This window comes from Arachis hypogaea, chromosome 19 (genome assembly GCF_003086295.3).
Source record: "Arachis hypogaea cultivar Tifrunner chromosome 19, arahy.Tifrunner.gnm2.J5K5, whole genome shotgun sequence".
Lineage (NCBI taxonomy): Eukaryota > Viridiplantae > Streptophyta > Magnoliopsida > Fabales > Fabaceae > Arachis > Arachis hypogaea.
Window position 1 is genome coordinate 2,781,860 of NC_092054.1, and position 26,974 is coordinate 2,808,833.

The 26,974-nt window shown below is 30.9% G+C and overlaps 3 protein-coding genes across 3 annotated transcripts; 2 read left to right on the top strand and 1 right to left on the bottom strand.

Annotated features, from left to right (window-relative positions):
* The first annotated feature begins 1,568 nt into the window (after nucleotides 1–1,568).
* Nucleotides 1,569–12,987, top strand: LOC112777617 (ABC transporter B family member 10-like). Its single transcript, XM_029296005.2, has 12 exons — nucleotides 1,569–1,955; nucleotides 2,164–2,218; nucleotides 2,596–2,771; nucleotides 3,334–3,534; nucleotides 4,940–5,199; nucleotides 6,101–6,641; nucleotides 7,456–7,844; nucleotides 9,044–9,450; nucleotides 10,834–11,075; nucleotides 11,196–11,443; nucleotides 11,595–12,007; nucleotides 12,233–12,987. Exons 1-12 carry the CDS (start codon nucleotides 1,665–1,667, stop codon nucleotides 12,787–12,789), a joined length of 3,780 nt encoding a protein of 1,259 aa, XP_029151838.1. The 5' UTR covers nucleotides 1,569–1,664; the 3' UTR covers nucleotides 12,790–12,987.
* On the bottom strand, nucleotides 12,875–16,455 carry LOC112777618 (uncharacterized). Its single transcript, XM_025822002.3, has 7 exons — nucleotides 16,163–16,455; nucleotides 15,704–15,819; nucleotides 15,471–15,589; nucleotides 15,011–15,173; nucleotides 14,654–14,889; nucleotides 14,202–14,526; nucleotides 12,875–14,032 (listed from the first exon to the last, which is right to left on the bottom strand). Exons 1-7 carry the CDS (start codon nucleotides 16,322–16,324, stop codon nucleotides 13,108–13,110), a joined length of 2,046 nt encoding a protein of 681 aa, XP_025677787.1. The 5' UTR covers nucleotides 16,325–16,455; the 3' UTR covers nucleotides 12,875–13,107.
* Nucleotides 16,456–24,590: 8,135 nt separating this feature from the next.
* Nucleotides 24,591–26,425, top strand: LOC112775301 (molybdate transporter 2). The gene has a single exon (XM_025818864.3). The coding sequence runs from the start codon at nucleotides 24,774–24,776 to the stop codon at nucleotides 26,217–26,219; it is 1,446 nt and encodes a 481-aa protein (XP_025674649.1). The 5' UTR covers nucleotides 24,591–24,773; the 3' UTR covers nucleotides 26,220–26,425.
* Nucleotides 26,426–26,974: the final 549 nt, after the last annotated feature.

The window sequence follows — 26,974 nt, forward strand, 5'->3', positions numbered from 1 at the left end:
TATTTAAAAAAAAAAAACACATGTTTATCTTCACTTTTTTGTGGTTATTAAAATTAAAATATAAAATGTAGGTTGACATCTTTGACTGCATCTCCTTATATTGGAATCCGACAATTATTCCTTTGTTCCATTATTATCAAATAAAAATGTAATTCGACATATTTATTTAGTGTATTATTGTATAGAATTGGAATCCTATTTAAATTAAGTATATACAGTTTATACTTATCTAATAATTTATTGAAGTATCAGTTGATGCAACTTATCACCAAATGTCAATTAATTTTTCTTTGCGCTAATTAAAGGGGTGTTTGGTGGAAGGAATATATGATCCATAAAAATATTGTATCAAAGAATGTTTTCTCTACTTGTCTTACAAAAATATTGTTTCTTTATGATTAAAAATTCTTAGGAATATCTTTTGAGATTTTCAAGAATAAATTTAAATTAAAACTTGTTTGGTCTATATATCTAATGATTTGTGTATACAAAATATCAACTACTATCTATATATATATATATATATAATATTTTTAATGTATATTTTTATATTTTAATATACACAAAACATGATTAATTTATGAAAATAACACATGTGATAATATAAAACTATCCCTAATGTATTTAATTATTAATTTATTATAACTTATTGATGTGTACTTTAGTACCTGAAATAAAGATTCCATATCAATATATGAAAAAGGACCATTATAATTTTGTCAATATAAATTGCAGCACATGGCATTTTAATCATGATACATGAGTCCAAAAATACAAGCCGTTTTCTCTGGACGACTAATGTTTTTTTAATTTGTATAAACTTTTTAAGAATAGAGAATCCTTGACACAAGTTAAAATGTTTTCCAAATATTGGTTAGAATGATAAGTATTTTGATTTTTGTCAATGAAGACTCTAAAAATTTAAAGAAAAAGTTTTTTATGAAAAAAAAAAGTTTTATCCTTTTTATAAGACTTTAGTTATGAATTTAATTTTGATGTACTGTGAATATTTTTTTTTACGATATTCTCCACCCGACAAATTAAGAATTAATTTATTGCGGATCGAAACTCCATTTAAAAGTTTATTACTGGTCAAAACGGAATTCAAACCCCGACACTAGTGAGCTAACTAGTAGACAAACCTAACTTGCTTCATGCAGGATCAATGTAAAGTAACTTTACACGTACATTCAATTACATAATGTCACATCATAAAAAATAATTACTATTTTTATTCACCGCGTGAACGATCGTTCAAAAGAATGGATGTGATTTTTTTTTTCTAAAATTAGGAATGAAACTCAAATCCATAACCTGTAGGTGAGGATAGGGAGATTACTATGCCATTTGAGCTGTAACTAGTTGGCAAAGAACAGATATGATTGCAAGACTGTGTAAAATTACACTGCATCAAAATTAAGATCAAACCAAATTAATTGAATTTCTAATAATAAAATTCGAATGTGAATAGTTGAATAATCGACATTAAGAAAAGATTATTGTAAAACATACTATCTATCTGAAGTGTCAACATATATAACGAGTATGTGTGTGTCTAGTGTGTGAACATAACCTTAAAGAATGCTTCAAGAACAACTAATAGTGACATTTGTTTTTTGAAGCCCTTGAATTTCATTATTCCCTATTTTCTAAGTCGAATATATATGTCCGCGCCAAAGCAAGGTCCGTTCTCCAGCGGCCGAGAAATCTCGGCCGCTGAAGAGGGAAAGAATAAGGAAGGTGGTGGACATAGTAGAAAGGAGAAGAAGGTTCCTTGGATGAAGCTATTCTCATTTGCTGATTTTTATGATTGTGTTTTAATGAGTGTTGGATCCATTGGGGCATGTGTTCATGGTGCTTCTGTTCCTGTTTTCTTTATTTTCTTTGGAAACATGATCAATGTTACTGGCTTGGCTTTCCTTCATCCCAAACAAGCTTCTCATCAAGTTGCCAAGGTTTGTTTAATTAATTTTTGTGCTTTTATACATCTTATTATATCAACATACTCCATACAAAACATTATAGTAAACACATATAATGGTAGCTATGTTAACTATATAATTTTGACGGTGAAAATTCGAGTACACTCAATTTTAACTACACGTAAATTTTCACCTTATATATTATATGCCAGAAAATATTAATATTTTTTCTATTTTGCAGTATTCGTTGGATTTTGTGTATCTAAGCATAGTAATATTGTTTGCGTCTTGGACAGGTATGAACAATTTTAGGGTTAAATAAGTTTTTTATTTTCATGTATATCATTTTAGTTTATTAAAATTTAAAACTTCATTTATTTTAAATTTGAGTTTAATTTTGATGCACACAGTCGTGCAATTACATCCGTTTTCTTAGATAACCATTGACACGGTCAATGTAAAAAGTAATTATTTTTACTGGTGTGGATTGGATGCACATGTAAAACTACTTTACATTTGACAGTGCATCGATCAAAATTAAATTCTGTAAATTTTGTGGTTAATTTGCTATGTTGAATGTTGATATAACAAACATAAATGTTACTTAATAAGAATTTCTGTTAGTGTTATTTAATTGCCTAATTTTGATTCATTATTGAGTATGAAAATACAGAGGTTGCTTGTTGGATGCACAGTGGGGAACGTCAAGCAGCAAAGATGAGAATGGCTTATTTAAGATCAATATTGAATCAAGATATTACTTTATTTGATACAAATGCATCAAGTGCTGAACTTATTTCTGCTATTACAACTGACATTATTCTTGTTCAAGATGCACTATCTGAAAAGGTATACTCTAATAATTTTTTCTTAAAAAAAATAAGTTTAATTTTAATGTATTCACGACATAAAATATTTTATACGGTTGTGTAATCACATTGTATTTTTGGATAACTATTCACGCGGTCAATAAAAATACTAGTTACTTTTGATAATATGGTGTTACGTGATTGGATACACGTGTAAAATTGTTTTACACTGACATCAAAATTAAATTCTAAAAAAATTAGATAATAAACAAGTTTCACTTTTACTCTCCAATTTTCCACCCTTAAAATGTTGATTAATATTTCTGTCTCTATATCCATTGTGATTGATAATAAATAAATAAGTTATTCTAATATGATTACATTACGGTAATTATAATATTTTAAAAAATATTGCTAAAATTAAAATAACATTTTTTTTATTGTTAAATAACACTTTTTAAAAAGTGTTGCTTAAAAAAATACTATCAAGATATAAAAAAAAAAAATATGACTATAATTATAACAGTGTTTGCATAGTCACCATAAATACCGTAACATAGTATTAAAATCAACCTAAACATATAAGTGGATTTAATTTGCAGGCAGGAAATTTCTTGCACTATATAAGCAGATTTGTAGCAGGGTTTGCCATTGGGTTCGCTAGAGTGTGGCAGATAAGTTTGGTAACACTTGCAATTGTACCCTTAATAGCCCTTGCTGGAGGTGCTTATGCATATGTCTCATTTGGCCTACTTTCCAAACTTAAAAAATCCTATCTTAGGGCTGGTGAGATTGCTCAAGAGGTATACTTATAGTTACATATATTATTTTTAGAAAAAGAGTGAATACTCCATCCGGTTCTTCACAATTATCTCGAAAGGACGAGACTCCTAAGAAAAAAAAAACACACAATTCGGTCATTAATTTTTTTTTGGGACAGATTAGCTCCTGTGCCAAAAAAATAACATTGACTTTTTTTTGCACAGGAGTCTCGTTGTCCTTTTGAGGTAATTGTCAGAGGTCAAATTGAATTTTTTTTTGTCAAAGACTTCGTTGTCTTTTTTAAGGTAATTGTCAGGGGCTGTTTTAGATTTTTCTTTTAGAAAGGATATCTTCTAAAGTAGAAATGTTTGGTAAAATAAGAATGTAAATAATTAATTTTTATTGAATTTATAGTTTTTATTATATATAAATTTTATTATCTTGATTTAAATGTGAATAGATTTTTTATTTTTAAAGAGAAAAAGAGTTTGTTGAATAAATAAATACTCAACTTTGGTTTTTGAAATTTACTTTGAATTTTAAATTGACCCTTAAATTTTTAATTGTCTTATTTTAAACTCCAAATTTTTACTGTATGGTTCATGCTAGTTCTTTGAGTGATTTTTGTTAATGTTGTATTGGAGTTGAAATCCATTTTGGCCCCCTGAAATTTTTGATCGGCCTCAATTTTGACCTCCAAATTTATAGTTACTCAATTAACACCTCCAAATATTGGATTGTGCCCCACGCTTACCCCTGTAGCTATCTTCGTTAATGGAGATTTGATGTGACACGTTAAGCTGACAGAGTGTGTATCCATGTGCACCAAACTTGCTAGAATGGATGTTTAATGGGAGTGAATGACGTGACAAAAGTTGAATGAACTCAATTTGCAGCCCTCTTTTTTCAATATGTTCGAGACTTTACTGGAGAAATTTAGTTTATTCAACTTTTGTCACATCATTCACTCATCACACATCCATTCTAGCAAGTTGGGTGCCACGTAGATACACATTCTATCAACTTAATGTGCCATATCAGATCTCCGTTAATGGAGATAGCTACAGGAGCAAACGTGGGTCACAATCTAATATTTACGGGTGTTAATTGGGTAACTATAAATTTGGGGATCGAAATTGAGGCCGATCAAAAATTTCAGGGACCAAAATAGATTTCAACTCTGTTGTATTGATATAAAGACCAATGCTACATGCCAGAATCGTATGATTTCGACCACATGTAACGAAATGTCAATAAGTAACATGTAACATTTTAATATAGATAATTATGTTACATGTCATAACACGATTTATTCACGTATTAGTTTAATAATATCCATGATTTATTTACATGTCCTTGAAATATTATCATTACAAATAATTCACTTAAATATGTCTAATATGCATGAAAAAGTTTTTATACACGTCCCATTTACAATTGATTCAGGTGATAGGAAATGTGAGAACAGTGCAAGCATTCTCAGGAGAAGAAAGAGCAGTGAAATCATACAAAGCAGCATTGATGGACACATATAAAAATGGCAGAAAAGCAGGTTTAGCAAAAGGTCTAGGACTAGGGTCTATGCACTGTGTCCTTTTCCTATCATGGGCTTTGCTTGTTTGGTTCACTAGCATTGTTGTTCATAAGAAAATTGCCAATGGTGCTGTCTCTTTCACTACCATGCTCAACGTTGTCATCTCTGGCCTGTAAGCTTAATTATTCTCTCTGCTATCCACTAATTATCCACTTTCATAATGTAGTAACTAAATCAGAATTTAATTTTGATATACAGACAATGTAAAATAGTTTTACATGTGCATTAAGTAAAAATAACTACCTTTCATATTAACCACGTAAATAATTATCCAAAAAAACGGATGTGATTGCACGAGTGTGTAAAATACTTTACATTGTTAGTGCATCAAAATTAAACTCGTTAAAAGAACCATGCTTTTACTTAATTTGGCCTAGAATCCTCTCACTTAATTTATATTCAAATAGATTAACTTTAGAATACTTATTATTTAGTAGTTCATATTTATTAAGAAAATTAAATTTTTCTTTATTTTAATATATTTCAGTTATAATCATAGATATTTATCATGTGATTGCAACAATCACAAAGTGATGTACTATAGTTTAGGATTATTCTGTCTTATTGTTCGACAAAAATTTCGACAGTAATTACCGTAAAAAAAAATCTAACAGTAATTTCGACAGTAATATTAAACGGTTTTTTATAGTGTACGTGAACATTTTTATTGATATCGTTAACTTAAAAATGTATAATTGAAACATATTTTAATATTAGACTAGATAAAATTGACACAAATTTTCATCATAAATAATTTTAAACTCTTCAAAAATGTTTCACATTTAACAAAAAAAACATAGTTACCTTTATTTAATCAATCTTAAAATAATTCATCTAATCTAATTCTAAGCTATTTGTTAGAAATTTCTTCTAAGGAGTAAGTTGCAATGTTGCATAATACACAAAAGGAGTCCAAATTATTACTCATTTAGTAATAGAATATTACTTTAAAACTTGAATTATTATGAACTATATCAATTGTCTTTAACCACATTTGTTTTTGTTTTCATAAGGTCACTTGGACAAGCAGCACCAGATATATCTGCATTTATCATAGCAAGAGTAGCTGCATATCCTATTTTTGAGATGATAGAAAGAGACAAAGTAAATAAAACATCCTCAAAAACTGGTCAAACCTTAACCAAATTGGAGGGAAACATCAAATTCAATAATGTCTGTTTCAATTACCCTTCTCGTCCGGATGTAACCGTCTTCAACAACCTTTGCCTTGAGATTCCGCCGGCGAAAATCGTAGCCCTTGTGGGAGGAAGTGGATCCGGAAAAAGCACTGTAATATCATTGATTGAGAGATTCTATGAACCATGTTGTGGTCAAATACTACTAGATGGATACAATATAAAGGACCTTGATCTCAAATGGCTAAGAATGCAAATTGGACTAGTTAATCAAGAACCTGCACTTTTTGCTACAAGCATTAAGGAGAATATATTGTATGGAAAAGATGATGCAACACTTGATGAAATAAATCATGCTCTGAAGCTTTCAGATGCTCAATCTTTCATTAACAATCTCCCAGATGGATTAGAGACTAAGGTAATTAAGGTAGCGTTTGTTTTTAGAGACGAAACTTAGTATTGTTTTTGGTAGTCAGCGAGTTTTAGTCTTTTCAATATTTTCAGAAAATAAGAGCACAGGAGAATAAAATTTTTGGGATAAAAACTGAAGCTTTAATAACATTTCTTCTCAAAAATATTCTCATTTAACTTTTTAAACTCCAAATCTACCCCTCAATCTTCATATTTATCTTAAATTAAATATAATACCGAAACATAATTTAGTCTCCGTCTTCCAATTTCAGTCTTTTAGGTAGCGTTTGTTTTGAGGTACCGGGACAAAGACTGAGAGACTGAGACTCAGTATCATGTTTGTTAGCTCAGAGACTGGTACTAAAATTTCTGTCTCTGTTCCTAAAATTTTAGTATTTCATTACCTCCAAAAAGTGAGGACACATGGGACTGAAATTTTTAGAGACAGAGACTAAAACTTTAATAACATTTTATACCTAAAATACGCTCATTTCAATTAATTAATTCCAATTTTACCTTTTGTACAAATTAAATTAGAGTTTTATTCTTGTTTTAGTTTTGGTCTCCCACTTTGCACCAAACAGAATACTGAAATTTATTTCTGTCTCTGTATCTTAATCTCTGTCTCTCAGTTTCAGTCTTTCAGTCTCTGTCTCTCCACCAAAAGTTACCTTAGTCTCCGTCTCTCTTCGAAACGTAGCCTAACTAACTGTACATTAATATATGTATGCATTTTCTGTATCAATATTAATATAAATCTACATGCCAAAAATGATTAATTAAAGGTCTCTAACTAGAATGATGGATGCTTTGTGTTGAAGGTTGGTGAGAGAGGAATACAACTATCTGGAGGACAGAAGCAAAGGATTGCAATATCTCGTGCCATTGTTAAGAATCCATCGATTCTTTTATTGGATGAAGCAACCTCTGCTCTTGATGCAGAGTCAGAGAAGAGTGTACAAGAGGCTCTTGATGGAATCATGGTTGGTAGAACAACTTTGATTGTGGCACATAGGCTTTCTACCATTAAGAATGCAGATATTATTGTTGTTCTGAATGAAGGCAAGATTGTTGAAATTGGAAACCATGACCACCTTATTTCTAACAAAAATAGTGTTTATGCATCTCTAGTTGAAATCCAGCAGGACTCTTCTACCTCTTTGCAGCAGCACCAAACTTGTGTGGATTCTAGCATGGCACCAACTTCGAGGTAATTCGTTACAACAGAATTCTGTTATGTGCTTAACCGCTTATGAAATATGGACATACCAACTAAGTGAGCTGTCACATGTGTTATTGTTTGACATTTAGACGGTGTTTGATGAGAAAGTCTAGGGAGCCAGCACTCTTATTAAAATCTGGCCAACACTTAACTAGCAAAAGAAAAGTGAATAATTCCACACAATTGAATAAAATCTCACACCATTAAAAATATCAATGATGGCTAATTGATGGCTACAAATCATAAAACTTGCTAGCCCCTATCCTAACACTCCTCGTATTTGATTTTGAGGATAGGATAAGATAAGACATGACATTAAGAATATTATACAAATAATAGAGATATAAAAATTAACATTTTTATATTTTATTTTGTGATAAACCGAATATAAGATAGAATAAACAACAAAAAAGTTTTTTTTTTCTTCAAATAAAATTTAAAATAAAAAATATAATTATAAAAATTTGATAATGATAATAAAAAATGAAAAAATAAGTTGTATTTTTGTCTCAGTATCTCTGTATCTTTTCTGACAAGAAGAATATAAAATATACTAATTCAGTGTCCAAGATATAGATATACGGTTCTGTGTCTCTATGTCCATATATCAGTGTCCTTATAAACAAACACAATCTTAAAAATATTCTTACAATATATGTCATAGAGTAATATCCAAATCGATTCATAAAAATTTTTAGTTAGACAATTTAGTTTTCAACAAATTGTAATTACTAAATTGGTTTCCAATTTTTTTTTTCATTAGATAAATCAATCTTTACATCAGATTATATTGATTTAAAAATTTTAAAAATTCTTAGAGGCAGTTATATTTTTATTCAATAATGCAGTAATTAATTTATCTAATTTTTTACTAAAATTTGACCTGAAGATTAATTTATCTAATAAAATAAAAAATAAAAAAATTAATTTTTTAATTAAATTCATAATTGAATTATCCGACTAAAAATTTCACAGAGATATTAATATTATTCTATGTCACATATACTACAGGGACATATACTACAGGGATAAGTAAAATCTACTAAAGTCAATGAGTTATAGCTCAAATGACATAGTTTCTCCATACTTAATTAAGAGGTTCCGAGTTCGACTCTCCTATCTTTGGTAAAAAAAAAAAAAAAAAGTAAAACCTACTAAAGTTTGAATGCTTATGTTGATTATTGTAGCATATCTGGTGCAACAAGCTTGGGTGCTAGTTTTCATTCAGATAAAGAATCTGTTGGGCGTTGTGGTTATAAAGAAGCAGCAGAAAGTGTTGGAAACAAGTCAAAGCGTGTCTCAACAACAAGACTTTATTCAATGGTTGGTCGTGACTGGTATTATGGAGTTTTTGGAACCTTAGGTGCATTTATTGTTGGAGCCATGATGCCACTTTTTGCCCTTGGAATCACTCATTCTCTTGTAGTGGAATACTACATGGATTGGAACACCACAAGTCGTGAGATTACAAAAATTGCTTTTCTCTTTTGTGGAGCAGCAATTTTAGATATCACTGCTTATACCATTGAATATTTCTCTTTCGGAATCATGGGCGAGCGCCTAACTCTTCGTGTCAGAGAGAATATGTTTTCTGGTAATTGTTTTCAACTTCTTCTATCTCATATTGTGTTGGAAAATGCATCTTAGACAAATTTATGGACATTAGAAATAGAAATTTGTTTGGTTTGAGTTAATAATTAGATTGGTCTCTCAAGTTATATTTGCACTTCAATTTAATTCTTAAAGTTTCAATTTATTTAATTTAGTCTCCATTCTCCAACTTGGCATCTGTAACTCATGTTAATTTCTGACTCTATTTTTGTTATTGAATAGTTAACGACGTATTGAGATAGACTGACAGTTGTCGGACTGAACTTCTTAATGGCTAAGTGACGTGTTAATTGAAACTTTTTACCTCAATTACTTCATAAGAAGTCTTTAAAACCCTTAAGTGAAATTAGGATTAGGGCTGCACATGGATCGGATAATATCCGCATATCCGCAGTAATTATCCGCATTCGATTCGAATTTTGCGGATATTATCCGATCCGCACTATAGTAGGATCGGATTGCGGATTTAGCAGTGATATCCGCGGATCCGATCCGCAAATCCGCATATCCGCACGTCTCATATAAATAACATAGTTTAAGAAAGTAAACCCTATATAAATTTTAGTGTGTTGTTTTATGAATTTTATGATATATTGTTTTTAATTTTTTATGTTGTACTTCAATTTAGAATAATTAAACTTAAATATTGTGTTATTATTTTTTTTTGTTATTCAAGAGAACTTTTATTGATAATATTTTAGGAGTAAATAGGCTCAAACAGGTGAAAAATGAATTTTATGGATTTTTTTTTTGTAAAAATAGCCAAATAGAATCTTAAAATAGTTTTTTTTTTAAATTATGCGGATATACCCGATATCCGATCCGATCCGTATGCAGCCCTAATTAGGATTAGAAAATTGAGGTGAAAAAGTTTCAATTGTCATATCAAATAGCCGTTAAGAAGTCCAGCGTGACAGTCGTCGCACATTGTTAACAATTCTGTGATGAAAATAAGGTCAGGGACCAACATGAATCATGAATACTAAGATGGAGAACCAAATTGAATAAATTGAAATTTTGAAAACTAAATTAAGACACAAATATAACTTTAGGGACTAATTTAAATATTAACTCTGATTCTATTTTTATATCTCTGTATTTCTGTGTTTACGTGCCAGGAAAGTTTTAGTGCAACTTCCACCTCTTCCATGCCAGTTAAATGTTTGAATTGTTATTACATACTATAAGGCTCACTGTACATGATCATGTATATTGTTGATGAACTCAGCCTACTTCCCCTGATAATTTTTGTTAGAAGGATGAATGATTATATGTTCATTAGGAAAGGCTTAAACATATTATTAGTAATATCAATTAAAACTTCACTATCTTCCTTTTACTTAACTTATTCATTTTTCTTATGCAGCTATTTTGAGGAACGAAATTGGTTGGTTTGATGATACTAGCAACTCAAGTTCTATACTTTCATCTCGTTTAGAAGCTGATGCAACATTATTGAAAACTATTGTTGTGGATCGATCTACAATTCTCTTACAGAATATTGCTCTGATTGTTACTTCATTTATAATTGCCTTCACTTTGAGCTGGAGGATTACCCTTGTTGTCTTGGCTACATACCCTTTGATCATCAGTGGTCACATTAGCGAGGTCAGGAACTGACTGTTAGAGATATAACCATTTATGTGTTTCTTCTTATCAGCTTAAGCTTTTAGGAGGAGTGGTTATTCGTCTTCTTGATTCTTACTATTGCTTCTTTCTTTGTTTTAGAAACTCTTTATGAAAGGCTTTGGTGGCAACTTGAGCAAAGCATATCTCAAAGCAAACATGTTGGCCGGCGAAGCTCTGAGCAATATGCGAACCGTTAAAGCATTCTGTTCCGAAGAAAAACTCCTTCGACTATATGCTAAATCACTTGTTGAACCATCGAAGCGCTCGTTCAAACGAGGCCAAATCGCTGGAATATTCTATGGCATATCTCAGTTCTTTATCTTCTCTTCCTATGGCCTTGCCTTATGGTACATTCTTTAACTTCATTTTTTTCCTTCAATATGTTATAAGATGAAAATTAGCTAGATTAGGCTTGTAATTTGTAACTATTAGAGATATAACCTTCTCCTCAGTTTAAGCTTTTGGGATGAACGGTTTCATGACAGTACCTTTTTGTAGGTATGGATCTGTATTGATGGAGAAGGAGCTTTCTAGCTTTAAATCAGTTATTAAGTCATTCATGGTTTTAATCATAACCGCGCTGGCCATGGGGGAGACATTGGCAATGGCGCCGGATATGCTGAAAGGAAATCAAATGGCTGCATCAGTTTTTGAAGTGATGGATAGAAGAACAAGTATAAGAAGTGATGTTGGAGAAGAGTTGCTTGCAGTTGAAGGAACAATTGAGCTAAAAAATATCCATTTTCGCTACCCTTCAAGGCCTGATGTGGTTATTTTTAATGATTTCAATCTTAGAGTTCCTTCAGGGAAGACTGTGGCCTTGGTAGGACACAGTGGTTCTGGAAAAAGCTCTGTCATCTCGCTTATACTTAGATTTTATGATCCAACATCTGGAAGAGTAATGATTGATGGTAAGATTTTGAACAAACCTTAAACCCTGAATCTTCAATGTGCATGGAGTATCAGTGTAGTAGTCTTGGACTAAATTCTTAAAGTGAGATAGTGAATTCTTTAAATTGGTACATATCATGAATCTCAGGACCTCTATATGGATTCAGTCAATAGTCCTGGTTATCATAAATGTGAAAACATTCTTCTAAGTTCTAACAATGATATCATTCATTAAATTCTTGCAGGAAAAGACATCAAGAATCTAAACCTAAAATCTGTTAGGAAACACATTGGTTTTGTGCAACAAGAACCGGTTCTTTTCGCAACATCAATTTATGATAATATTCTTTATGGGAAGGAAGGAGCATCTGATTCAGAAATAGTTGAAGCAGCTAAGCTTGCAAATGCTCATAGCTTTATCAATGGTTTTCCTGAGGGCTACTCCACCAAAGTAGGGGAAAGAGGAGTTCAACTTTCTGGTGGTCAGAAACAAAGGATAGCTATTGCCAGGGCAATCTTGAAAAACCCTGCAATCTTGTTGCTGGATGAAGCCACTAGCGCGCTTGACGCAGAGTCAGAGCGCGTGGTACAACAAGCACTAGAAAAATTGATGCAGAATAGAACAACAGTTATGGTTGCTCATAGGCTATCCACAATAAGAAATGCATATCAAATCTCTGTTGTAAATGATGGAAAGATTGTTGAGCAAGGAACTCATTCAAGTCTAATAGAGAACAAGAGTGGAGCATATTATAAATTAGTTAGTCTTCAGCAGCAGAATGTACATGAACATAGTGGATGATCTATATCAAAATGGAGAATGAATTTTGTATACTATAAGCTACCTATCACTATGTTATTTCTATGTTAATTTGATACACTTTGGATTTATAGAAAACTGTATTTCTGGTAGTAATAAAAGTTGTTATTACAATCACATTCAAGAGACCTACTAGTATTACACAAATGAAACAGTAAAATGGCAAATCAATTTTTTTTTCTTTCTTCTGCCTTTTCTTTCCCATCTATCTATAAAACAAATATTTTCCATCACTTATTCATCAAGAATCACTCATAAAGTATAGGGGGTTTGGTTAACACCAAAGAAAACTCAATCTATTCAAAGTTTCACTGCTTTCTTGAGTGTCTTGAAGGGTGAACTAAAGAATTTGTTTCCAACAACACTGTGTCTGCCATCCTCAATATCATTTCCTGTTGCAGGCTTCTTCCTAAAGCTTTCTAGACCTTTTCTCATCCCCAGAAACAAAGATGGTGATGATGGTGTTCGCCTCAAGATCCGTGCACTCTCTGATCTAACGAGCGTTGCTTGCTTCTCCTTCTTTTCCACCCCTTTAAACCTTGTACTACCATTTATCTTTTCCTTGCTTGCTTCATTTTCTATTCTATCTTCTTCAGCCAGTTGCATCTGCTTCTCTTTAGCATCATTGTCTGAAACTTTCAAGGTCATATGCTCATTCTCATTTGTTTCTTGTGGATCCATTCCTTCTAGAAGCATTTCAAGCCACTTTTCCACATTCCCTTTGCCGCGTCTCTTTCTATTTTCTTCACTTTCACTTATTTCTAGCCTCTCAAGTTTCCTTTCAATGGAGTTGTCTTCCTCCAATGCAACAAGTGATCTTTCTTGCTCCTCAAGTTTCTCTTCTGTCATGTTCTCTGCTGATGTTTTTTGCTCTTTCTCATGTTCTTCTTTTGCAAGCAAACCATCTTCGCATCCTCTTTGTTCTTCATCCAAAAGAATCCTTAGCTCCTTGTGCAAATGGTTTCTTGGCTTGCTTCCATGCAAATACAGAACAGGTTTTCCATCATCTTCCTTATCCTCGAAAGCGGAAGCATCTATTCTTGTTCTCTTTCTTCCTTGCTCCCATTCATGCCTAATCTCATTATCTAGTTCATCTCTTTGTTTGAACTTCTTGTGAAGCTCTTTCTCTGCAGCATCACAAATTTCCTTCTGCGCTTCAAGTCTAGCCATCAATGCAGTACTTGCAGCCTGGTTCAATCTAATCTGTTCCTTATACATGACAGTCCTACAGGACAAAAACAAGTGCAAACATTTCTCTCAGTTTACATATGTGCCTATAGTTTAAAAAGTTTTCAATTAAGGTCCTATACTGGATGAAAAATCGCTATTTTTTTCTAAAAAGTTTAAAAACTAATGAAAATTATTGATTTTCTCCCTAGTTTTGGTAGTCTTACTGGTGCATTGTGTCTCTAATCATCTTCTCCAGCATGGTCCTGTAAGAGCACTGAGCCTCTGCTAACCTCCGGCACTTCTCTGCCTTTCGCCGACATTTTATCAGCTCTATTTCTAGGTCCTGAACTATGAGCTTTTCTTCTTCATTCATGAGCTTCATTTCTTTCACTTCATTATCTAGCTTCTGTATCTCTGCTTGAGATCCTGCACTTTCTTCTCTTTGCTTTAGGGAATCTCTAGCCATGACAATGGCATGATAGGGATTTTCACCCAACTGTGGATCTTCATTTTCCTTCAAAATATTTCCCTTGCTTTTTCTTGAAGCTACTGCAAAAGATCATTGGTTTTGCAAATATAAGCTGGTCAGATTTAACTTCAATCTGCACAAAACTCAAATCAAGATACTCCCTCCATCCAATATTAACTGTCACATTAAGATTGATGTCACATTTACCAATAGCAGCAGACATTGGCTTTGGATTCCTATTGTAATCCACTAGGCTTGAAGATAACGCGTTGTAAGATTCTCTTCGTGATTCCCTTCGAGATTCTACAATTGCAGCCGGAGCTAGGCCAATTTCCTCTTTCAATGCAAAGAAATGTTGTGGAAAAGAATGAGAATCCACAATTTGTGAACCATTCAACTCATGATCTTCTCCTTCACAGAATAGAAATGAAAAGCCTCTATGCCTGTTTTGTTTTCAATTTGCACTACAAAAATCAGCAACCATTCCAATCCACTTTGATCTTTGATGGAAAATGAGAATTTAATTTCAAAAAAAAAAAAGGAAAAGAAAAAAGAATCAACAACCTGAAGTCTGAATTTGAAGAAGTGAAAATAGACAAGAACTGGTTTACAGATACACCTAGTTGGAATTCCCACCATGGGATTAAGAACTCCAGCTTGTTTTTCTTCTTCTTACAAGCTTGCTTCTGCATGATCCTCAGATTGCTTACAACAGTTAATCCCCCTCCTAAGTGTTTCAATCCAGAAAAGAGAAATTAAATTGCTCTTGTGATAAACCTAGAATATTCAAATTAGGTGCATCTACACAAAATTATAAACTTCTGAAACTAGTACTTTGTAAAGATCCCCAAAGCAGAAATTCTCAGAAGTAAAAGTAGAACCAGTTAATCTAGAAAAACTAAATAACCTTAAAATAGTAGAGGGAAAAACATAAACACATATTTAGAATAATAAATTATGATAATTCAAAACTTAAACACCCTTAGAAGGGTTTTATTGGTACTTGTTTTGAGAGATATATTACTTGAACAAGGAAACCAGTGATCAATGTCCCAAGCCAGTGGAGAGGTTGAATCTGCATGATAATACACGACATTGCCATAGGCATCGACTCGAATCACAGCAGGGTCGAAACCAGCATTCCTAGAATTTAATTAATTCACAAGAACACCAGAACCAGATTTATTTTCTTCCTTTGCTTATAAAAATTTCTAAAGCAAAATTGTTCATACTATAAATTGAAGTTCCTAATCCTACCCAAGATGGCTGAGCTGCTTCCACAAGAGACTGGCAAAGATCTTAGGCTTCGTAGTTGGCTTCGCCTTTGGATCGATAACCGCAAACATCTTATCCAAATCTCTTGCTCTCTCAACCTAAAAATAACCTCAGAAAACAAGATTATTAGAAATATCATTGAATCAATTAGGCAATTAGATATTACTTACCAATTGGTTATCTCATATGCTTATATAAGGCTCGCAATCACTTCTAATTGTTAATTGGTTTTCTCTGATTACCATGGATCTCAAGTTTCCTCAACAAAAAACAAAGAGTTTCAAGATACATAACATAGCTGAACTCAACTAACAACACCCTCAAAAAAACAAAAAAAAGTTAACTACATAAGCATGACCCAGAATTCAAATTCCCATGAAGTTATAGATCTTTACAATAAATCCAATCAAAATGATGAAGGGTATGGATCCATTCGCTTACCTCATGTTCCTTCAAAGCATAAGGTAAGAAAGTGAAGGGAGGGCCATGGCTGAAAGGACTTAAATCCTTATTGCGGCAGAGCTTTGCATAGGATTTTGGGTACCCTAGATTCTCACTAACAACCATTTCTTCTTTGGTGAATCCATAATCTTCTTCTGCCATTTGGGGTTTCTTATGATGATGAAGTTATGGTGTAAGATGCAGGGGAATGAAACAGAGGAGACTCTGTTTTTGTTTATTCATAGGAGCTTTCTAACGGTCGAATTGATTTCATTTGCACTTATTGGTTTGGTTGGAGTAAAGCTAAATTGGTTTTAATTTTTGGAGATTTCAAATTTTAAACCAATATAATATAGTATAATAAGAGTAATTAATAAGTTTAATTACACTTTTGAATCATAACCATACAATCAAATTTATCTTTTAATTTTTTTTTCTTATTTACGAAAATAATATTCTAAATCGTTTTTCACGACTTAAATTCGTTTATTTTGAATAATTATTTAAATAATAAATATTAAAAATAATTATTTTTTATTGACGATTTTGAGAAAAGTGATCTAATATGATAGTAAATAAAATCAATAGTTTTATAATTGAGATTCAAAATTATCAAAGGTGATTAATTAATTAAAAGACCACATGATTTTTTCTTTTTTAATTTGAGTTATTCATGTAAATTATAATGGCTTAGGTTTGTTTATCTTAACCTTAAATAAACTCTCTTCTCTTAATGAATGTCTCCTATTTTTTATTTCAATATTTTTTTTATAATTAAAATATTAAAAATACTAGATAAAAAAACAGTCCAAACTTATCTTATTTAATCTTTATTAATTATCGATATAATTAATAAATATTAAATAAGACAAATTTTAGCTGTTTTAACTAATTTTTTTTTCTTCCAAACATTATTATTAAATCATAACTATGATACATAAGTATGTTTGATTTAAAATCCAGAATAAAAACCTTATTCAACTTCAAAATATTGGTAGCGTTTGTTTTGAGATACTGAGAGAGAGACTGAGAGACTGTGATTCAGTATCGTGTTTGTTAGTTCAGAGACTGGTACTAAAATTTCTGTTTCTATCTCTAAAATTTCAGTATTTCAGTACCTCCAAAAAGTAGGGACACATGGGATTGAAATTTTTAGAGATAGAGACTGAAACTTTAATAACATTTTATACCTAAAATACTTTCATTTCAATTTATTAATTTTAATTTTATCCTTTGTGCAAATTAAATTAGAGTTTCATTCTTGTTTCAATTCCGGTCTCCCATTTTGCACCAAACAGAATACTGAGATTTATTTCAATCCCTGTTTCTTAGTTTCTATCTCTCAATCTCAGTATGTCTCTCCACCAAACACTATCAATATGACACAGCTTAAGTGTAACAACTACATGTGGTAGTTGTTGTCATGTGAGTGTAACGAGCAAATGGGATGAAAGGTTGGTGACCCACATCAATGACTAATTTGTAACAATAATGCTACTATAGTTTTAAATATGTTCAATTTGTTAGGAGTTAGGATCAAGATTAACTTTAAGAAGCTAATCAAATTCGGAAAAAAAAAATTAACCTTGAGGAAAAAAATGTTTTTTTTTTTTTTTTTTTCTGGCGCCCTAAAGTTGGGACAAAAGATTGTAGTGGCCGTTTAATTCAAAGGGAATTATAAAATAGGTTTAATTATTCTGTTGGTTTTTATAATTTTATTAAATTGTTAATTAAGTTTTTATATATATATTTTTTAATTAGGTTTTTATACTACTTTTAATTTTGTAATTAGGTCATTTTTATGTTAAAAATATTAAAATTAACATAATATTTTTATCAAAATACATGCGGTTAAAGATTTAATTAAAATTTTAATTATAAATACTTTCAATTTGTGAATAAATATTCAGTTAACTCTAATATTTTTTACACTAGAAAATACTTAATTATAAAATTAAAGCAATGTAAGGATCTAATTGAAAAAGAAAATATAGAGACCTAATTAAAAATTTAGTGAAATTATAAGGACCAACCGAATAATTAAACGTATAAAATATAATTAAAAAAAAAAGAAAGAAGGGTGATTCCGTGACTGTAATTGTAGTTGTTAAATCATAAAACAAAACAAAAAATATAAAGATTCACGTATAATTATTTTTATTATTTTATTAGAAATTGATAATTAAAAATTATTAGATAATAAATTGATAATTTAGTTAAACTTATTGAATTATCTAATGGTTCTTAAATATTAATTTTATACGAAGACTTGTGTGTAAATTTTTACCAAAAAAGATAAAGAATAATGAGACAAAATTTATAAACACTAAAAATAATGCCAAATTATTTTAACAACAAAACTCTCATAATAATTTTGATTGTCTAGAATTTTTATTTAAAAAACAAAATAAAATTGATTCTCCCTTTCTTTTTTCTTTTTTTTGTATTTAATTGATTCTTGTTGAAAGATATTTTGAAGTTTGAACATGTCAGTGAAAAAAAAATGCCTTTATTTATATACATGAGACACTAAAACAATGATAAAACAATGATATAGAAACACAAAATTATATTTAACATATGAAACAAAAATAAAAATATTGTGTCAAGAAATATTAAATTAATTATTTTGTATTATTATTTATTTTTGATAAAAAACACAAAAATACTAACAATAATATAACCTATTTTTATTTATTTTTTTATTATTTCCATAAATTTTTTATAATGATTTTTTTTATTATATTTGTCTTCTCAAATTTTTTATATAAAAAAATTAAATTAAATTTTTATAATTTATTTTAATTTATTTTAATTTATTTTTAAATAAAATATAAAAATATTAAATTTTTTTTATTCTCAATATTTTTTTTTTTAAAATCAAATGGCAACCTAAAAGATCCCTTTAGCAAAAAATACACCCCAAAACATAACCCAAATTGCAAGTGTTATTCCTCCAAGAAAATGAATGTAATTGTCAATCTTTCTTTTTTTGGAGATTCATAATTTCATATAATCTTATCTATCTATAACTATATACGTGTATGCTTGAAAAACCAAACTCAGAAACTGCTTAGACTATTACAGTATATAACAAATTTGGATGAAGTACTACGTATCAATATTAGTGTATATATAGTTATAGTTATTATAATATTATGGTTATATTTTGAGCCTTTGAGAGCTTGCGTTTCAAAAAGAAGCTACCAAAAGGAGAAATAGAAAACCCCAATCATATATAGTGAGAATATTTGCACAAAGTCATGGTAAGTAGTAGGATGTAAGAGTGTTTATGGATCGAATTATATTGGATTTAATTAGATTTAGATTTGATTTTAAAAGATATTAGATTTATTTTGATTTGATTTGAAAGTGATTTTAAATAGCTCGGATTAAATCGAGTCAATTCGATGTAAAATTATTATATACAAAATTGTAAATTTTATATATTAAATTAATAAAATTTTATTTTTAAAAATTAAATTTAACAAATGTTACATCATATCATATTTATACAAAAATAAATTATTTAAAAAAATAATATCATATAATATAAAAAATATTAATTAAAAAATAAAAATGTAATATAACATTATTAATTTAATTTTAAAATATTTTTTATTATAAAAAAAGAAAACAAACTATTTTAAATTGAGTCGAGTGACTCGAAGTATAATCCAAACTCAACTTGGAAATAGTGCCGGCCATAAATAATAAACTCGAATCCTACAAAAATATGTTTTGAGTCGGACCATAGTTCGAACCGGGTCGACTCTTAAACATTTTTAGAGAGCAGTGATATTATTATTGATTTTTTTTTCTTTAGACTAAAGATTGAGGCTAATTTTTTGTTATATTGAGTTGTTATTGGTGTTTTTCATTAATATTATGATGTTTTAGTGTAATACACTAATATGGGATAAAAAGAAATCGTGAGTAACGATTTTAAATAAGACAAAAAATTAAAAAAGATTAATAGAAATCGTGAATTATGATTTTAGATAAGATAAAAAGAAATAAAACATCGTGAGTCACAATTTTTATTTTTTAATTTAAAAAAATGTGATTTATGAAATAGTGAATAACGATTTTTTTTTGTTATACAAATAAATACATTCATATCAACTCATATCATCGAATTACACTATTTCATCCATCATATAAAAAATAATTATTAATTTTGGCTTTCTGGTTTTCTTTTTTAGAAGAAAGATATTATATGTTTTTAAAAGTCTTATTGTTGTCATCATATTCTGTTTTACTTGTCACCACAAAAAAATATTCTGTTTTAGTTGATGTGAAATATTTCTGCCTAAGAAAAATTCCAAATCATTATTCGACCTTTCACTCAATCAGAAAATTTTTTTTTTCTGAAATACACTTTCAACATACCCAAAGGACATATAAAATATCAACAACAAAAAAGGAACCTATAAAAATTATTCTTTATATTTGTTACGTACTATAATTATGTTGCCATAACATAAATGCGAAATAGTTGAGCACATCTCAAAATAAAATAACACCATAAAAAACTATAGATAAAAATTAAACTCAATTATTATCAATGGGGCCACTTCATATATTCCTCCATTTGCAAGAAAGATTCATGTGGGATCATGATATAATGGGTTCAATATGATTATGCAAAGATTTTTTTTGATAAAATATATTTTTTATCTTTAATATTTTTAAATTTTTTAAAATTAATTTTAAGGGTAAATCATCCAAATAAAACATTTGAGTTTTAAATTTACCGAAATATAACTTTTGTATATTGCATACGAAAATATAATTTTTCACAAAACTATATAAACTGCGAGAGGGATCCCATAGATTCTAAATAAAAATAAACCGCTACACTCCTCTAGTGGTTCATGTTGAAACACAAAATGATCAGAAATCGTAGTAGGGGTCTCATGGTTTCTGTGTAAATAGCAAATATGCATAAATCGCGACAGGAGTCCAGCGGTTTATGCTTGCACCAAATTCGCCTATATATACCAACCAATAGGAAGTGGTGTGACGATAGAGAATCATTTTCACACCTTCACAAATGGATAGTGGGGAGAGTTTTTTTATTCTAGTCCACTGCTCTAGTAAATTAAAAAAAAAAAAAAGCAAAAGGCACGGTGTTAAGTTCACTGATGAAGAACGGTGAGTGTTTTTATCCATTCTAACAAATACTTTATCAAAGCTAAAGACGAGCATATTGCAAAAGACAGGGTTGTGTGGGCCAAGTGGGTGAAGAAGGTGTTCTACAAGATTCTGATTGCATTGTGTCAACTGGTGTGTAGTATGAAACATTTGTGATAGGGTCGGACGAAGACATGTAGGTTTTGTTTCATTGTCGGCGCAATTTTTCGGAAGTGAGAATACACGAGCTGTATGCCAAGTTGGAATATGGTGTCGACAGTTCCGAGGCATCAACGCCGAATCCTCAGTCGATGACGATGGGGGGTGCTTCTACTTCGATGCCTGTCGTTGCACCTGGTTGTCTGTTGGCTGAACCTCCATCTGTTTCAGCAAGGTTAGCTAGGTCACTTGGTTTGATTCCTGATCTTTTAGGTGATGGTGAGCCGGATCATGTTAAAAATGCGATGCGAGAGGATGATCCAGATGATGAGCCAAATCACATATTGGGGGATAGTGAGGAGGATACTCCTAGGAACCCACCAACACGTCAGGGGCCATCCAGTTCTGGGTCCCACCAACAACTGCCACATTTCTCGACGTTGAACTTGGAAGCAGTCAGCCAGCAACCGGACATAGTAAAACACAAACCGTTGGACCCTTGTCGCAATTTATACATATTTGCTATTTATACAGAAATTGCAAGACTCCTACCATCGTTTCTGGCCATTTCGCATCTCAACGTAAACCGCTGGAAGGGTATAGCGGTTTATGTTCATTCAGAATCCGTGGAACCCTTCTCGTGGTTTACATACTTTAGTGAAAAACTGCATTTCCATATGCAATATGCAAAAGTTGTATTTCGGTAAATTTAAAGTTCAAATATTTTATTTTGATGATTTGTCCTAAATTTAATTTAATTTAATTTTATCTTTAATTTTTAAATTTAGTTTCAATTTATTTGTAATATTAATTTTTGATAGTCAACTTAACTATTAAATTTATGTCATAATATTTTTTTTTTAAATTTAAATTGATATAAAGAGATATCACAAATAATTATATTTTTAATATCTTATTAATATAACAGTCTTTATGTGAAATTATGAATATAAAATAATTTATACTCTAATAGTAGTAAGATAATAAATCTTTTATAAAATCACCTATATTTAAACATAATTATTTCAAAAACACTAGCACTTCTCATAAAAATAAAAAGTAAATTTTTTTTTTTTTTGGTGACTAAGTAAATATTTAATTTGATCCTTAAATATTATTTTTAATAGACAATTTAATCATAACAAAATAATATAAGAAAAAAAAATCCTAAAATAATAAAGTGATATTTTAACTATTTTTAAATTTATAATATTTATTATTTGTGAGATGTGATTAATACTAGAAATTAACTCATTTTTTTTTGTAAAATAACTAAATAACTTTTGAAGAGCCTGATTCATCCTAATCCTCACCCATAAAAATAAAGTTTGGCACCAATAATTAGTGTTCAAACTAAGATACCAGACACAATAATAGTGTGCCTCAATTTTTTACTTACAAACAAAACTGTACGTTTGAAAAAAATGATCATAGAGTAGATTGGCTGTTTACTGAAAACAAATAATAAAAAAATAAATTGCTTTGTTTTTTCAACATTTTTGTCTTGAAGGGTGAGTCATGTTGAGCCAATTGCTGCAATTTATGTGGTGGGCAATAATATTTTATCCATCCCGTTATATTACCAATAGTATTTCTGTCAACTTCTTCTGAATTCTTATTTATAATTGTGTTTAATAGAAGTATCTTTGTGAATGTGTCTAATAAAATATATTTTTTATAGTTATGTTTAATAGAAATATTTTTATAAATATATTTTTTAAATGTGTTTCTTTATATATATTTAAAATATAATAATTAATTATTATTAATAATAAATCCATAATTATCCAAATGCTTTGGTGCTCAAAACAGAGTGTTTTTTACGCAACAAAATCCGGAATGCTTCCGTGGAACTAAAGAGAACTAGGCAGAATCTTTTATAAAACCTTCAATTATTAAAATGGAATCAGAACATACAAAGTCTTCGATTCATTTGTTTCGGTAACCATCATTTATGTGCCACGTATAAATCCAAGACACACAGAAAATCTATTAGGAAACCACCAGTAAGCTAATCAAGGTAACAGTTGGGCAAATTAATAAATAAATAAAAGTAATAGAATTGTGAAAATTACAGGATTTTTTTCAGTATCTATTTAAGCGGAAAAAAAATGGATCTCATATTGTGAATTTTTTTTTACCATATTTAATATATTGAAAACTTGAATTAAAAAACAATGAAAGATCGAGTTTGAAATAATAAAATCTCAAATAATAATAATAATAATAATAATAAACACCACGATTAGAATCTAATTATGTAGCCTTAGATGTTTATATCGTGCACGCATTGAAAGTTGAAATGAAAAAAAAAAAACTATTTTAATAAAGAAATCTTGAAGTGCATGAGCATCATCACATTATAACATCGTCATCGTCAACATTCTTAGTAATGGACTTATAGAGATTTGCGCATTTAATCTTACATTAGTTTTCAATTTTAAATTACAAATAATATAATTATATAATTTGAACTTGCTTGTTGCTTCCCTCAGAAAGCACCCGTAAGTTGCAATAAAATTATACATTTTATATTAGTTTTTTATTTTTTTTAGTTTTTCATGGTATTCCCAAATGCAACAGGTTAAGGACTAATTCATCGCGAATCTGAGTTCCATTTAAAGGTCTACTGCTAGCCAATGAGTTGCTGATACATTTTATATTAGTTAATTCACATGTAAGCACTTGTAGTTGTTAATTCATGGGTTGTAATAAAAGTTATTTATTTCTAATAAAAGTTATAACTACATAAAAAAAATCAACGCAAAGCTATTTATTTCTAATAAAAGTTATAACTACTCTTCCATTCTTATTCACACAAAAGTCTTTATTAAAAGAATTGTTTTCACAATGTAATCAATGTAATACTATATAAAGAATTCTAGATAATTAATATTTGGAGAATTTTTTTTTAATTTATCAAAAATTTTAAAAATATTTTTAGATTTTATTTTATTTTAATTTTGTTTTAAAAATTTTTTATTTATAACAAATATATTCTTAAAAGCTAAATATATTTTTCAAAGACAAAATTAAAACAAGATAAAATTTAAAAATATTTTAAAAGTTTTTAACAAAATAAAAAAAATGCTCTATCCTTAATAATTATAAAAAAACGGAGAGAAATATATATAAAAGTCTCTTTTTAGTTTCTATTTTAGAGATAAAATAAGTGTACGGAGAAATTCAATACAGTTGGCAATATGATAACCTGATATTCATAGTTCCATACACAGTCAACATTAAACTCCATACAAAAATATCATCATAAATTAAAGTCATGTAACTAACCACACCTCACACACACCCACACACAATGGCACACTCCATCCATGAAGAAACTGAAACCACCGCCGCCACCCCACTCCTCCGCCGCAATTGGCGGTGGTTCCAAGTCCCCTCCACCATCAAGCTCAAAACAAGCCTCTCCTCAGAGCTCTCCGGCGCCGTCGGAGATCTCGGAACCTACATCCCCATCGTACTAGCACTCTCACTAGTCAACAGTCTTGACCTCACCACCACCCTCGTCTTCACCGCTCTCTACAACATCGCCACTGGCCTCCTCTTCGGCCTCCCTATGCCCGTCCAGCCTATGAAGTCCATCGCCGCCGTCGCCATCTCCGAATCCCCTCCTCTCTCCATCCCTCAGATCTCCGCCGCCGGACTCTCCGTCGCCGCCGTCCTCCTCTTCCTCGGCGCCACCGGCCTCATGTCCTTCCTCTACCGCTACCTCCCTCTACCCGTCGTTCGCGGCGTCCAGCTCTCCCAAGGACTCTCCTTCGCCATGTCCGCCATCAAGTACATCCGCTACCAGCAGGACCTCGCCACGCAAACTTCGGGCGCAGCGAGGTCCTGGCTTGCCCTCGACGGCCTTCTGATCGCCCTCGCCGCCACCTTGTTTTTAATTCTAACAACAGGTGCCGGCGTGGACGACCATCGCGCCGCCGAGAACACGCAAAGAGAAGAGTCGGACGAAACCGACTCTCTCAATAAAACATCGGAATCAAGAATCCATAGGAGAATCAGATTCCTATCAAACATTCCCTCCGCTTTGTTAGTATTCTTGTTTGGCCTTGTTATTTGTTTCATTTCTGACCCTTCAATCTTCGGCGATCTGAAATTCGGACCGTCGAAGATCGCCTTGATCAAGATCACGTGGGATGATCTCAAGATTGGATTCTTTCGGGCAGCAATCCCGCAAATTCCGTTATCCGTTTTGAATTCCGTTATTGCGGTTTGTAAGCTGTCTGGGGATTTGTTCCCTGGAAAGGGAGAAGCTTCGGTTATGAAAGTTTCGGTTAGTGTTGGTTTGATGAACTTTGTTGGGTGTTGGTTCGGAGCCATGCCATGTTGCCACGGAGCTGGTGGTTTGGCTGGGCAATACAGGTTCGGAGGTAGGAGTGGAGCTTCGGTGGTTTTTCTGGGGTTGGCAAAATTGATTCTTGCTTTGGTTTTTGGGAACTCGTTTGGGAGAATCTTGGGACAGTTTCCCATTGGGATTCTTGGGGTTTTGTTGCTTTTTGCTGGGATTGAATTGGCTATGGCTTCTAGAGATATGAACAGTAAAGAAGAGTCTTTTGTTATGTTTGTTTGTGCTGCGGTTTCTCTTACTGGGAATAGTGCTGCTTTAGGGTTCATTGTTGGGATTGTGCTTTATTTGTTACTTAAATTCAGGGAACTTGATTGTGGTGCTTGTTTTGGGTTTAGTACTAGTACTACTAGGAAGGTTAAGGATGAGGAAGCTAGTTTAATTGGTAATTAACAACATGATTAAGATTAAGAGAAGGTGATGGTGATGTGAAGATGTGATCAATAAATTTGTGATCTTGTGGGAAATTCTCACTTGGGTATGTGAGAATCTATGTGCCTTTTTTTCTCATCACCTTCTCATAGAAAGTGTGAATTTATGTTGTTGGAATGTTTGTGTTGTAATATAAATTGTATTTATAAGTAATGGCGTTATCTGCATTTAAGTGTGTTTTTGGGAAATTAATTAGTAACATGTTAAGGTCTAAGTTTGGAGAAAATAATGTTGTTCTTGTAAAAGAATAAGTTAAAACAAGAAAAATAATAAAATTTGGGTGCCTGTGCAGTGGGGAACATAATTCATACTTTCATAGTATTATTATGGGATCTAAGAAAATAAGGGTATGAATAGAAAACATGAAACATGATTGCTCATTTTTAAGGAACCAGACATTTTTCCTCTGTTTGAGACGAACCACAATCATTTGTTACTTTTGTGCCTTTTTCTAATGAAGAAATATTAATTTATTGAATGCTCAAATCAAGTTAAATAAAAGAAGGTGGGTAATGGACATTGGACAATGGGGTCAGAGGGTTCTTCTTCTTCTGTTCTGCCCAAGTTGTCATTTGGCATTTGCCATTGCCAATAGATTCATTCTACTTTATACCATCATATGACAATTTCTATTTGACAAAATCACAATGACATAACAATGAAGCAAACATGAAAAATGTCCCATAAAAATATAAAAAGAAAACCCTGCATTTGCC